This window comes from Cydia strobilella, chromosome 6 (genome assembly GCF_947568885.1).
Source record: "Cydia strobilella chromosome 6, ilCydStro3.1, whole genome shotgun sequence".
Lineage (NCBI taxonomy): Eukaryota > Metazoa > Arthropoda > Insecta > Lepidoptera > Tortricidae > Cydia > Cydia strobilella.
The window spans coordinates 3,287,103-3,302,175 of NC_086046.1; the positions used below are offsets into that span (position 1 = coordinate 3,287,103).

At 40.2% G+C, this 15,073-nt stretch overlaps 1 protein-coding gene across 1 annotated transcript in view; it reads left to right on the top strand.

Moving 5' to 3' along the window:
* LOC134741963 (hemocytin) overlaps positions 1-15,073 on the top strand; it is a 91,959-nt gene that overhangs the window by 74,880 nt on the left and 2,006 nt on the right. Inside the window, exons 63-76 of the mRNA XM_063674862.1 lie at positions 718-847; positions 2,625-2,711; positions 3,460-3,619; positions 4,315-4,422; positions 5,124-5,339; positions 5,658-5,755; positions 7,435-7,662; positions 8,476-8,595; positions 9,266-9,424; positions 10,047-10,193; positions 10,960-11,167; positions 12,544-12,717; positions 13,484-13,636; positions 14,338-14,508. Coding sequence (XP_063530932.1) covers positions 718-847; positions 2,625-2,711; positions 3,460-3,619; positions 4,315-4,422; positions 5,124-5,339; positions 5,658-5,755; positions 7,435-7,662; positions 8,476-8,595; positions 9,266-9,424; positions 10,047-10,193; positions 10,960-11,167; positions 12,544-12,717; positions 13,484-13,636; positions 14,338-14,508 — 2,159 coding nt within the window. The remainder of the gene's footprint in view (positions 1-717; positions 848-2,624; positions 2,712-3,459; positions 3,620-4,314; positions 4,423-5,123; positions 5,340-5,657; positions 5,756-7,434; positions 7,663-8,475; positions 8,596-9,265; positions 9,425-10,046; positions 10,194-10,959; positions 11,168-12,543; positions 12,718-13,483; positions 13,637-14,337; positions 14,509-15,073) is intronic.

A 15,073-nucleotide genomic window follows, 5' to 3' on the forward strand; every position in this document is an offset into this window, starting at 1 on the left:
CAATGATCATATATTACTGGTCAGGCTTTAATTCCGACCGAATATTCTCGTTTGGTGTGCCTCAGTGGAATGTTACAACGCGATTGGTTGATGAGTTCGTATCACGCGCGCGATTGTTCGCAACCGGTTGCACTGGACTGCACGCTTGATGCACAGCACACCGCTGTCACTGTGCACTTCCGCTGTGCTGGCACCATTTTTGGTGACCGGAAGGTCCTTCTTTACGAAGTAATATATACGTCAATGTGAACATTGATCACAAGCTTCACATTTCGACTCTGCTCAAAACGTGTCAACCGTACCTCTTTATTTACGATATAAGTAACTGTAAAGAAAAAAAGAAAGAAAATACATTTATTTAACGCCGCAACATAGTACATAAAAAAGAAAGGCATGCAGAGAAAAAAAAAACATTTGGACGCTAAAAAGGATCCCCACTCAGTAATGCCGTGGCAAACCGTGGCGAACGAACGAACGGCTGTACGAACACAGTTAGTTAGTTAGCTAGTTTTGCTGGGCATTTTCCGCAACTCGACATCCAATGTGCCTATTTTGCGTGAAACGAGGTAGCGCTACTCTAACCACCCCAGCTCCTCCACGAAGCCTAGCAAAGTCTTCAGGTTGTTAGTTGCCTCCTTTAGTGACCATGGATTCCCTAGGTATTTGCTCCTATATACTTCTTGTACGAACACATATTTAAACATCGTGTTCTTTCAGCCAAGAACCGTTCGTGTACCGCCCGTGCGTGGATTGCGAACGCACTTGCGAAAATCATGACGAATTTAAAAAAGATCCCAAGAAATGCGACAAGAAACCTGTGGAAGGCTGCTTCTGCCCTGAAGGCAAGGTAATGTGGACTTTATGTTCTTCTGGTAAAGTTGATTGTTAATTATACAGTGAGCCACCGTTCGTGTAACGGTTATGTGAACACAGAAAGACATCTGCGAGAACCATGATGAGTTAGTAAAGACTAAAGATCCCCAAGACATGCGATAATAAGCTCGTTTTTTTTTTATTAATATTGTCTTCGGTTACCGCGATAGTTACTCATGAAATAAAACTATGAAAACGGACTATATCGCGTATATTGAATTTATAATACATCCCGACGTTTCGAACCCTTTACAGCGTTCGTGGTCAACGGGTGACTGAGGAAAAATTTAGGAGGGAATTAAATCTTCTCGGGTCCGTGGTGTAGCGTTTTATCGCGTATATATATATATATATCTTTACTTGAAAATAATTGTAGTGTATAACTAGCCTTATGAACCGATTTTGCATGTACAACCAGCCTTAAAGTTTGTAGTCTATGATTGTTCATTATTTTAGTATATGGGTATTTTTGCACTTTGTAATTTTTCCTCAGTCACCCGTTGACCACGAACGCTGTAAAGGGTTCGAAACGTCGGGATGTATTATAAATTCAATATACGCGATATAATCCGTTTTCATAGTTTTTTTTATTTTTATTGTTATATAAAGAGAACATACATTAATTTCGTTACAAAAATTTCGCCAAACTGTGTAACAGTTTGTTGGTGGTACGCTCTTATTATTATTTTATCTTACCTAATACGTACTTATTGATTACTGTGATTAAAATTACAACATTAAAAGTTAGTTTTATGCATAACAGATGCAATGCGCATGCATCCCTGGAGTGCATACTAGTATGTACCTAAATCTAAAACAAGCTCCCACAGAAGTGGCCAGAAAGTAGATGATTGCTTCTGTGATGAAAGAATTAAGCTATAGTTTGTCAAAGGACTGTCTCATTTCAAACATAGACAGAGAGAATCATACTATATTAGCATATATCCCAGGTAGCAAAATGACGTAAAATGACGTCAGCGACGTCACAATGACGGCATTATTACGTCATTATGACGTCGCTGACGTCATTTGACGTCATTTTGCTACCTGGGATTAGTCTTACACTAGTACTAGCACCCAAAAGAAAAGGATGAGTATAGTTTTTTTTTACTGACAATTTGGTTTGACCAACTTAAACCTTGAAAGCGTGAAGCGTTATTATGATACACTATGACGCTTTTAAGCCAGGGCTCGGAACCGGTATTTTTTAAAAACCCCGAAATAGCCCAATATTTTGAATTTTTTTATGCTCATTACGTAGGACTGAATGATGTATTTAGGAAACAATTTTGCATTATTAAAACGTCCCATTAAAAATGAAATTATAAACAAAAGAACGAAAAAGAACGTAATAATACCGGTATTTTTGTATGGAGCAAATACCGGTTTCCGACCCCTGTTTTAAGCATTATTTGTGTTCAAAGGGTTAAGCACCTTCATAGACTTAGACTACATTTTATACCTACTACTAGCGACCCGCCCCGGCTTCGCACGGGTAGTTAAACTAATTTACATAAAACCTTTACAAATTATACATATAAACCTTCCTCTTGAATCACTCTATCTATTAAAAAAACCGCATAAATCCGTTGCCTAGTTTTATAGATCTTAGCATACATAGGGACAGACATACATACAGAGCGGAAAGCTACTTTGTTACCCGACTGCCAAAGGAGGAGGGTAATGTTTTTTTTATACTATATAGTGATAAGTATGTGAATTATAACTAAATTGTGTACTTGTTTTATCAGGTTCGAGTAGAGAACAGTTGTATAGAGCCAACGAAATGTTTCCCTTGTGATGCCAACAAGGAACACTACGCAGGAGACGAGTGGCAAGTAAGTAAACAAAAATAGGTAGAAGCTTTTTTTCAATATCGTAATAGTTTTGAAGTTTATAACTTTTTAATGATATAAGAGGTCGCCCATGGATATCTGCAACACCAGAGGATTTGTAAGTGCGTTGCCGTCCCGTTTTCTTGAAGATGACAACAGGTTAACTGTGCGAGGCAGGAAGTTTCTGCAGAAACACGCAATTTAGGACTGCCGACCATCTAAATGGTGAAGGTGGAAATGAAATCGCGTAGAGGGATGGCGAAACGAAACGGCAGGGAATAAACCGAACAATAGGGTATTAACCTGTATTTAAAATAAATGATTTCACACCATACATGAAATAAAACACCAGAGAATTATTAGAAAAACATAGATAGCAGTTATTTTTAAACACAATTTCTATTTAACCAATAGGATGAACTGAAAATAATTATAATAAATAAAATTACAATATTATAAAATTAAAACTAACCTATTAAACCTAAACTGTATACACTTAGTATATAAAAACTTATTAATCACAAACTAGTCCCGTCAAAAATTTCCTTTTAAGTCCCGAACTGTTCCCTACCTGGCCCAAATGTTCCAAATATGCCAGCTGCGTTGCCACGCTGAATGGCTAATAGGACCAATAGGATTGAAGTAAGAAAAGTAGGTGAGTTGACCGTGATGTCATTGTGTAACATTGTTAAAAAGAAACTGATTTGACTAGTAAGACAATACCCTATTCCTAACTAATTTGCAATTTCAGGAAGACGCGTGCAGTAAATGCACATGCAGCAAGCTGGAGGGCGAGCGCGTCGCGCACGTGTCGTGCACGAAAATGACGTGCTCCGTGCCCGTGTGCGCGCAAGGAGAAGAACTCCTCACTACACCACGACCTGGCGCTTGCTGTCCGGAGTACTTGTGCGGTGAGTTTACACAATTGTCCGTTAGATGGCGCTGTAGCGAGCGAGTCAATTGCTACATCGCGCTAACGGTGTGCTGACGTAGAATCTATAAGTAGCACGCTCATTGTGTAGTGCGCATGAATAGTTTCGTGCCCGTGTGCGCGCATGAAGGGGAGGAACTTCTTCTTCTTACCACATCTCACAGCCTGGCGCTTGCTATCCCGGAGTACTTGTGTGGCGAGTTTACCAGACTGTCCGTTAGATGGCGCTGTAGAGGGTGATTTAATTAATACATAGCTAACAGCGTCTCTGCATATATTTCACTGTTAATCTTTTGTTTTTGATTCACAGATGCTTGATGCATTTGTTCCATACCACAAGCCAGGGCCCTATATCAAAAAAGTTACAGTTACAAGACTGTAGATTTAACAAGTTTGTGTACCAGAAAACATAATAAGCGACAAATTAGTATTATTTATTTTCAACAAAATTATAGAAATAAATCTAAATTTGACATAAGCACCATGTTTTTTGTTACGCGTTTTTAAGTGTGATTTTTTTGTACATTGTTAACTTGTAGATCTGATATGTATGTAATTATTGTGCATGTAATACATTCTCTACAACGTGACAATATTGTCGACTTGTACACTTGTAGTTTTTTTTTATAAGGCCCGGGTGTATCTGTGTTTTAATATTTGTTATATTCTTTACAGTACAAAAACCTCAAGCATTGTGTGAGGAGCCTAAGAAGATGGAATGTGGATACGGCCAAATACTTAAGCAGAAAACTACGCCTAGCGGATGCAAGGAGTTTGCCTGTGGTATGTTGTCTTATAAACTATAGAGATAGATGGGAGAAAATTTTTTTTCGTCTAAGATTATGTAAAAATCCTCAGAATTGTTTGGGATGGGAATCTGTTGTACCTACAATCGAAATAGTCGATATTTTCCAATATCAGAGGTCAAAGACAGTACTTACTTTAGTTACATATAAATAAGTACCGTTAATTCATACTTAGATATCCCTGAAACTTAATTGGGATCATAAGTTTTGTTGACCAAGATATTTTGCAAGCTAAATGTACATAAATATTTTGAAACAACAGGTTGAAATACTTTTTTCACTTATCATGCTCGTAAAGTTCGACTTTAAGTCGTGCGTAGACGACATAAAGTTGCTTATTATGTTCTAGAGCATAAAGTAAAATCATCTATTACGACCCTTATTGACTTAGCAATAAAGTCCTGCATCTCTCACCGACCGGCGTGCCCCGCGCTTCTGACACAACCGAGTACAATTTACTTTAGTCTTGAATAAATACGCTAAAATAACCTAAAAAATTGGATATTTTTTTTGTATATTTTACTCACAGTCGAAGTGAAAAGCAGTGTATAACTCAGGCATAAATGTTCATTTTTATCCTCGACTATATTGGTCCTCACTGCGCTCGAACCAATAAATTGCCTCGGATAAAAATGGATCGCTTTATGCCCTTGTTGTACAATCTACTATTGTTTTTAGAATGTAAGCCGGCGAGCGAATGCGAACACATCCCAACTGACAGCGAGGTGGAAATCATGCCGGGCATGCAACGCATCATTGACAATTCTGGGTGTTGTCCGAAAGCACAACTACTCTGTCGGCCGGACACGTGCCCCGCGCCCGTGTCGTGCCCGCCGCACCACACACGTCGTGTCGTTAATATAACGGGAGGTTGCTGTCCGGATTACAAATGTGGTAAGTTAGTCGGTGAAGCATGGGCATCGTTTTTTAGGTTTTTTGGCTTTTTTTTGTAAAGCGTGCTATCGACCTCTTTATATTGTGTGCCATAGAGCTTATCGCGCAATCATGACAAAACTTTTTTTGCCAGCAAACTTTCATAAACATACAACATATTTCATGAGAATGAACTGATTAGTGGTTACAAAAGTTAAAGGATTCAATTTCACGTATTTTTTAAATGTTTGAAAATGAGTTTTTAGAGGCGAAAGAATCAGCAGGGCAAGTGTTAACCCCACTGCCAAAAGAGGGTTCTAATGTAATATCTTTTCACAGAACTGCCCGCGTACAAATGCTTGGTGACTCTAGAGTGGGAGGCGGCACCCAAAGGGGGAGAAAAGCCACGTTCTACACCGCAAACTATGCTGAAAGATGTAAGTTTAAGTTTTCACATTTCAAAATATTCTTTTCCCCTCACTAGCTCGGAAAGTTGTCTTTTATCCTTCAATACAAGCGGGGAAAAACGCGTTTTATCCACTAGTGGGGAAAGTAATTTGACCTTGGATGGAGCGTGTTTAAGTAGCTTGACAGATAACAAAACGTAAATCGTTTATGATAATGATTCGTTCGATATTAATTATCTTTAAATAAATGGTTTGAGAATCTAATTAAAAAAACCAAATTTAGCTTTATTTAATGATTTTAAGTCATAAACCTTAAAATTCCATAAGAAACGTTTGTTTTTATAAGATGATAAATATAATTCTGAACGCACAAGTTGAGTCGATGCAATTTCAAAACGCATCGTTGACATTTCATACGTCAGAAATGTCAACATTGTCAACACATTTTTTACTAAAAAACTTTTCTCACCGACTCGCGTAAAAATACACAACTTCCAGAGTTTTCTGTTGTAATATCGTAAAGAAATGAGTGATTCCAGTGATGAAGATGATCTAACGCCTGTGGATGTTGCATTTTCCTCGCTATAGTGAGGTGAAAAGTTTTGTGTTATACACGGGCGCAAATGTATTTTACTTCTCGTGTGTTGAAACACTCGCTACGCTCAGGATTCTATTTTAGAACCACTCGCTTCGCTCGTGGTTCACCTATAGAATCCTTTCGCTAGCTTGTGTTTCAATTCTACACTCGCGGGTAAAATACAACTTTGCACCCTTGTATAACAAATAACTATTTCATCTCTCCTGTTCGGAAAGTTCACCTTTCATAGGTTGATAGCCGGGTGGAAAATTGCTTTTCCCACCCTAGGGTGGAAAGTAATTCTAATATAAATATACATGTCAAAACTTTTAATTTTTCGAATTGTTCAAATTTTACCGTAATCTTCAACTAATTTAATTTCATTTTTATTATGTGGTTTACCTATAATTTGTTTCAAAGAAATATACTTACCAATAATAAACAATTTGTTTAATAATTTGTTCTAAAGAGATGTATGTACTTACGAATAATAAACCTACATTTCTTGTGTTTGACTTTCCTCATAGTCGAAATGAAAAGTAGGGTGTTTAACTCGGGTAAAAGTAACCATCTCACAATCATAATTTCAAATTCAATTTCAATTTTCATGGGTGTGAAATGGTTCACTTTCCACACCCTTGGTTAACAATCTACTATTCTATACAGATCTTAAAAGAATTTTTCACCTCAGCAACTCGAACAAGCCTACTTTCTTTACTGCCTGGAGTGAGGAAAGTGCGACTTTCCTCACTCCAGGGAGTGAAACAAAGTAGCTTTTTAATTTAGTGAAGGCCATGAACTGCCACTTCATACTTGTGTTACATTTTTTTTCTGTATTATTTTGTGTAATTCGAAATACATACTCACTACTGAGGTGAAAAATTATGTGTGCAACAAGAGAGGAAAGTTGGTTTTTCTTGCGAGTGTTTATTTTGAGTCCCGAGAAAGCGAAAGATTCTATAATTGAATCACGAGCGAAGCGAGTGATTCTAAGTTAGAATCATGAGCGTAGCGAGGGACTCAAAAACACGAGATGTAAAATAACTTTGCTCTCGTAAAATAATAAACTATAGGTATCACGAATTAGAAGTTTTGTTTCTTCAAGTCCGTTTTACTGACTCAAACTTTGTAGCTGGAGTCAGTTTGGCTCGACGGCCCGTGCCGCTCGTGCCGCTGCGAGCCGTCCCGCTCCCCCTCCCCCTCCCCCGCCGCCCCCGCCCCGCGCTGCGCGGTGACGGAGTGCCCGCCGCTGGGCGCGGGCGCCGGCGACGTGTTCGTGCTGGAGCCGCGCCCCGTGCCCTTCGCGTGCTGCCCCGTCTCCGCGCAAGTCGCGTGTCGGGCCGGTGACACCGTCTATAGAGTGAGTACGCGACAAACTAGGGTACGTCTTAAGGTGGATTCCCACGGCCCGTTGTTTCACAGATCTGACCGCGCCTCAGATCGTGGGAACGGTCGCATCCAATGAGGCCTGTGGTCGCCTGTCGTCACCCACTCCCGACGGTTAGCCGCACAGGCATCCACAGGCGTGCCTGACCTGTAATAACACGGGCCGTGGGAACCCACCTTTATGTTAATACACATTGAACGAATATTTATAGTACATTGTGCAACATGGGGCGTAAGTTAAATATTGCAAACGAGAGTATAGTTAAATCGCGACGGCTTGCCGGAGCGATTTATAGACTCGAGTTTGCAATATTTAACTTACGCCTAAAAATTGGAATTGTCTCAACTGACCCCACAAGACAGGCCTAGCCTAGTGTGGAGATTATAGGTTAATAAAACTATGTATAATTTTTTGGTAAATAAACTATTTTTTTTTATTGTTACGCCCCGAGTTACACATAATGTTTTTCATCACAATTGCGATACAAAAATGAAGTATAGAGACAAGAAACTGTTAATTATAATACTAGAAACTTCATAACTCCCTAGGGAAAACGCTTTTTCTATAATTCCCGTTCCCGCTAAGCCTGCTTGCAATTCCACATTGTGTGATGAAAATGATAATAATATAAACGAGAATAACGAAATAATATCGAACGAATAATTAATATTAAGTAATTATATCACTTTCTAAGGTACTTCTAGCAGACCCACGAGTACCATTTTTCATTTTAAAAGTTTGAGTTTGTTATTTTAGTTGTTAAGTTCTAAATATATTTTTCTATAGGTGGGCGAAAACTGGACGAACCCGCACGACGTATGCGAGTCATATCAGTGCGTACAAATAGAGGATGGCAAATTAGAGAAGGTCACAACCGTGCAGACCTGCCCTACTGATTGCGAACCGGTAAGATGTTTTCAACGTTGCAAATCGACAGGTTCTGTATTATATATATATATATGTATGTATATATATATATATATGTATGTATATATATATATATGTGGATTCATGTGGTACACAACGTTTTTATACACTGGTATTTCATATTTAAATGGTGCCGTAATCCTGGTCACGGCACCACAAAGGAAGTATTTATGATATTTTATGATTAAAACTAGTTTTTTCAAAGAAATATTAGTTTAGGTAGTAGATACTGTCGCGACGCACTCTTTTTGATTCTGAAGGTACTTTTTAGGGTTCCGTACCCAAAGGGGACCCTATTACTAAGACTCCGCTGTACGTCTGTCACCAGGCTGTATCTCATGAACCCTGATAGCTAGACAGTTGAAATTTTCACAGATGATGTATTTCTGTTGCCGTTATAACAACAAATACTAAAAACATAATAAAATAAATATTTAAGTGGGGCTCCCATACAACAAACGTGATTTTCTTGCCGTTTTTTTGCGCAGTGGTACGGAACCCTTCGTGCGCGAGCCCGACTCGCACTTGGCCGGTTTTTTATTTACTTCTGGGCCAACGACTATTTTTACAAGCGACTTCGGATAATTTTAATCTTATTTTCTATGTTTTTTGCTAAATCCGATGTTTTAACCAACAATGTTTCTTCCAGGGTTGGAAGTACTTCCCCGCCGAGCCTTCAAGCGGACAGTGTTGCGGCAAGTGCAAGCCAGTAGCTTGCGTGTGTACTGGCGTTGAACGGCCTATCGGTACGACGTGGCAGTCTCCGGACCTGTGTACTAACTATACTTGTGTGTTGGCTGACGGCAACGTAAGTATTACCTACAACACAAATAAAAAGTCCAACCTAACCCAACCATATCACGAATCATAAATTCTAATATACCGACCGGTTTGAGGACCGGTCTGGCCTAGTGGGTGACCCTGCCTGTGAAGCCGATGGTCCTGAGTTCGAATCCCGGTAAGGGCATTTATTTGTGTGATGAACACTGATATTAGTTCCTGAGTCTTGAGTGTTTTCTATGTATTTGTATATTATATATAACGTTGTCTGAGTACCCATAACACAAGCCTTATTGAGCTTACTGTGGGACTTAGTCAATCTGTGTAAGAATGTCTATAATATTTATTTATTTATTTATTTAATATATAGCACTTCATAAAATGACCAAAATCTAAATTCCAGCAGTCAGATTCAATATTGCACTAGTATATCACTTTTATAGACCTTAAAGGTCACGACTGATACTGCTACAGGTCTACTATGTCACTGAACGGCTGAATTACTGCGCCAAATCGGCTTTATACAACCTGCTTAGGTATTTTATAGAACCATTAGGTGGTATTTGAGATACGTTCTCTCGACTGCTATAGAACCACAGATTGTTACTTGGGCTATGACGACTCTTTTAGAGCAGTCTTGTATCTTCCAGCTGCAAGTCCAAACGTCAAATGAGACCTGCCCAGAGGTCCCCGTGGCCTTGAGGAAGCAGTTCGTCCTGAAAGAGGAGAAGCCGGCGGGCAAGTGCTGCAAGACACAGGAGCCTGTTGCTTGCCGAGTGGGAAATGACATTTATCAGGTATGTCCATATGAGGGGTACACGGAAAGAACGTGTCGTCACTTTTTTTTGGAAAGTGAGATTTTCATCTCAAAATGTTATATATCTGCAATTTTAAATAGGTATAACTCCTTTTTTTAGGGTTCCGTACCCAAAGGGTAAAAACGGGACCCTATTACTAAGACTCCGCTGTCCGTCTGTCTGTCTGTCACCAGGCTGTATCTCATGAACCGTGATAGCTAGACAGTTGAAATTTTCACAGATGATGTTGCCGCTATAACAACAAATACTAAAAGCAGAATAATATAAATATTTAAATGGGGCTCCCATACAACAAACGTGATTTTTTGCTGTTTTTTTCCGTAATGGTACGGAACCCTTCGTGCGCGAGTCCGACTCGCACTTGGCCGGTTTTTTCTCACTAAAAACAGTTGTATAGGTATACACGAAAATAATATAAACTAAAATATATATCATACACTAAAGAAAAGGTGACCAAGTCGACCGGTGGCCGAGGCGGGAATCGAACCTTCAGCTTACGCGGCTAACGTCCTGACTACTAGACCACCCGGCCACGGCGGTACCCGTCCCAAATTCTCAGGTGTATGCTATTACCTAAATACAATACAAAATAAAAAGTCATACATGCGAGTGGACATATCCTGCGTTGATAATTAAGTAATTTGCACTTTTTTAACATTCGTCCGATTAATGGCACGATAGTATTCTTTACCTATAAGACAATTTGCCTCAGTTTTCTAATTACTGCCTACGTTTTATATTTCAGGAGGGTCAAACATGGCAGTCTCCAGACCCGTGCAAGAACTTCACATGCGCACGTGACGGTACTGGCAGACTGGCGCACTCGCCCAATGTAGAGACTTGCACGACGACATGCAAGCGAGGCTGGAAATATGTGAAGCCAGCGCCTGGCGTCTGCTGCGGCCATTGTAAACAGGAGCAGTGTGTGGTGGAAGATGAGTTGAAGGACGCAGGTATGCTAGTAGATAACGTTCAAGGGCGTGTGTTTTGTCAGGATGGTCAAATGCTGAAAACTATATTTGTTCGTGATAGTGCTGAGACTGTTGTGATTGGCGCACTCGCCCAATGTAGAGAATGAGGGCTAACGCGTATGAATTCGCCGCTAGGGGCGCTAGTGTAGATGGTGGTCTTTTCCATAGTTCGAAATGTCAAATGTCACTTGTCACTTCAATGACTGACCGCTGTTCTATAGTCTTTTGGACCACCACCAACAGAGGCGCCAACTGGTGAGCAAAAAAACGATAGCCCTCATTGCATGTCGACGTGTAAACGAGGTTTGAAATATATGAAGCCAGCCCCTGCTGGCGTCTCTTGCGGACATGGTAGATGGGAGCAGTGTGTGATTTAAGATTGTCTACGCCTCCTACCGGCAAAGACGATAGGTGTATTATTTATTCTGTGACCTGGGTGACAACACTTCAAAGTGCCTTCTGACTTTTATCTAGTAAGCATTAAAAATATCTCAGTAAAATAATTTAGGTTTTTTTCGGTACTTTCTGTGGCATGGAAAAATAGCAAATAGTTCTTACAATGATTACTCATTATTCACTTCAATATTACCGCATAAAGTATTTGATTTCAAACCAACTCCTACGTCGCGCAGTCTTTCTGATCCTAAAAAAGTATTCCGTTTGCGAGTGCAACTACGGTATATCATTTTTAGGGTTCCGTACCCAAAGGGTAAAAACGGGACCCTATTACTAAGACTCCAATGTCCGTCTGTCTGTCACCAGGCTGTGTGTTGAAATTTTCACAGATGATGTATTTATTTTCCGCTATAACAACAAATACTAAAAATTATTAGTGAAGACGTGTCGTGTCTCCGTGAAGACGGTCCTCGCAAATTTGGACCCAAACATGTCGAGCTATTCGACTTAATAATACGTGAGTGACCCGGTTTAAAATAATCAAATACTAAAAATTCATTATTATTTACAACGACGGGACTTAATCGCGTAAAATAAGTTTTTTTAATAGGTCTCCGAGACCACGGGGACAACGCCGTCCTCGAAACGTCGGAGGTAAATTTAAAACTTATTTTACATTAAGTCCCGTCGTTGTAAATAATAATGAGTAAAAATCGTGAAAGTTTAAATCGGTGAAATACTAAAAAGTTCGGAACCGTCGGTGGGCGATTCCGACTCGCACTTGTCCGGTTTTTTCTTTCGTAATGTCCTATTGAAAGACTCTAAACTCATTTATATCTATTAACTCATTTACATTTATGCCTCAAGGGCCTATTTTAGATTTAAGCTAGTTATTAATTTCGTTTACGTAGTACCACTGTATATATCTTGTATGTAAATAAATTTGTTTATATCTATTGAAGGTTCAGTCTGGAAGTCCGCTGACAACTGCACAACGTACACCTGCGAGCGCAGCGGCGACGACCTGCTGATGACGTCATCGCGCGCGCCGTGCCCCGACGTGACGTCATGCGCGCCGGAAGACCTACTCGACGAGACCTGCTGCACGGTGTGCAAGGAAAAACCCGCTGCACTTAGTAAGTTAACTACTGCCACAGGGCGGACACGCTATATATCAACAGAGATAGATATAACTCCGTAATAGATGGATACAGTCTAAGGAAAAAACGTGCCTCGAAAATCACGACTATTTGATCAGAGGGCGCCACTAGTTTTGGCCTACACTCGTATAGAGGGCGTTGACTGTTTCGTTTGTTATTTATAATTTTAACGCATATCAGTGAAAGGACATGGGTCAAAATCATAAAAATAATTATTGCAAATAAAAAAAATCATTTATCCATATTTAAATACATTTTATCGTATTTTTATAAATATTTATTTTTAGTTTTGAAGTGTGTCGACAGATGGCAGTGAATTTACTGGGGTTACAAAATTTACTATGACAGTACCGCTCTAGTATAAGTTACTCTATGATATCAATAATCACTTGCGTTTCTATGTGTGAACGGCACGTCTGTAAACGCGTCATGCGTCATTGTGTGAGTTGCTTAAAAACAGTACTGAGCGGTCGGCAAAAGGTCAATCTGCTGTCGCGGGGCGAGGGCATTCGAGTCGGGGCGGGGCGGGGCGTGGCCGTTCTGTATGATAATACTATTACTTATTCTGTGCTAGTGTTTTCTTTTCTTTTTATATTTCACTCTTTCCCGCATGTATTCTCAAGAAGCTGTGGATCCGCTTTAACTTTGAGGACAAAGGTTGACCCATAACAAATGGCACCAGGACTAGCGGAATTTAGAAGATAGTCGGTTTTTTAACTTACTGTATATTATTTTATTGCAGAAACATGCTACCCGGAGGAAATACCCCAATCGGAGACAGTGGGCCTGATCCGCGTGACACTGCGACCCCATGGCGCGTGCGCAAACGCTGCTCCCGTGCCAGGCTTCCGAGAATGCCGCGGGTCATGCCAATCCGGCACACTGTACAACAACCGTAAGTCAGCTAGACTACATATATCGCCATAGTATGGTTTCCCTATTCGTGGGTCCGTTTCCACGTGAATACTGCTACCGTGCCAGGTTTCCGCTAGTGCCGCGGGTCATGCCAATCCGGCACTCTTAGGGCTAGGAAACAGTGGCTCGGAAAAAAATTGCCGGGTACAGTGGCTCACTCAACCTAACTAAAGAGTCGCAATTGCAGGTCCAAAGAGCCGCAGCGCCTCACGAGCTGCCGTTTGCTGACCCATGTCCTAGGCTGTTCTGGGATATTAAGAACTAGTTTTATGGGATGAGTTTCTTCATGTTTCATGTCTCAATGTATTTAAAAATTAAATTAAATTAATTTAAGACAAACAACAATTTTACAAGCTTTTATTTACTTTCACCTGTCCCGTTGTCTGTCTGTAATCAAATCTTGCAAGTTAAATTTTACTCGCTTCTTGGTTTCCGATGAAGCTGAAAATTTGCATACATGTAAGTCATGCAATATTATGGTACATACCATCGAGCTGATCTGATTGAGATAGGAGATGGCCATAGGAACTCTGTGATAAAACAACGCATTTTTGGGGTTGTTAGAATTGTCTTGATGACTGCCTGTGGAAAGAAAAGTACAGTCAACGACAAAAGCTTGTGCCAAAAATATTTGTTTTGTTAAAAACTTACGCTTTTTTTTTACTACATATTAATTTCCAGAGACCGGCAGCCACGACTCCCAGTGCGAATGTTGCCAGGCGACAAAATACACCAAAGTGACGGCAACTTTGAACTGCGAGGACGGCAGCACGCAGCCCCACGTCGTCGCGTCGCCGCTGCAGTGCGGGTGTCGCGCGTGCGGGACTAGCGTCGCCAACTACCCTAACACCGGTTTGTAAAAATTTTACTATTTATTTAAACTATTGCACAACAGAAACAACATGAGCCAAACAGAAACTTGTAGTGACAGTATTTTTCAAACTCTATGGGTAGGGTCACAGAGCGGACACGATCAAAAATCACTTGCGTTTCTGTGTGAACGGCACGTCTGTACACGCGTCATAGTGTGGGTAAGTTGCTTAAAAATAGTACTGAGAGTACGCCAGAAGTCCGCCAGATTTCTGTCGCGGGGCGAGGTAATTCGAGTCGGGGCGGGGCGTTGCGTGGCCGTTCTGTATGATAATACTATTACTTATTCTGTGGTAGGGCGACATAGCTAGTAGTATCATCTCCATGTAATTTATAACCTAAAATCGTCAAATCTCGCAAAATTGTATTGAAATGACATCTGCCAGCATACACATCGAGTTTTAAAAATACTATAGTGCAGATTGTAGAAATCGAGATGAAATATGATACCCAAATTAAATTATTGTAAGCAATAAAACATTAAGCTTAGAATAAATTTAAAAGTGGAAAAATTACTGCCTTGGGTGAGACTTGAACTCACGGCCTC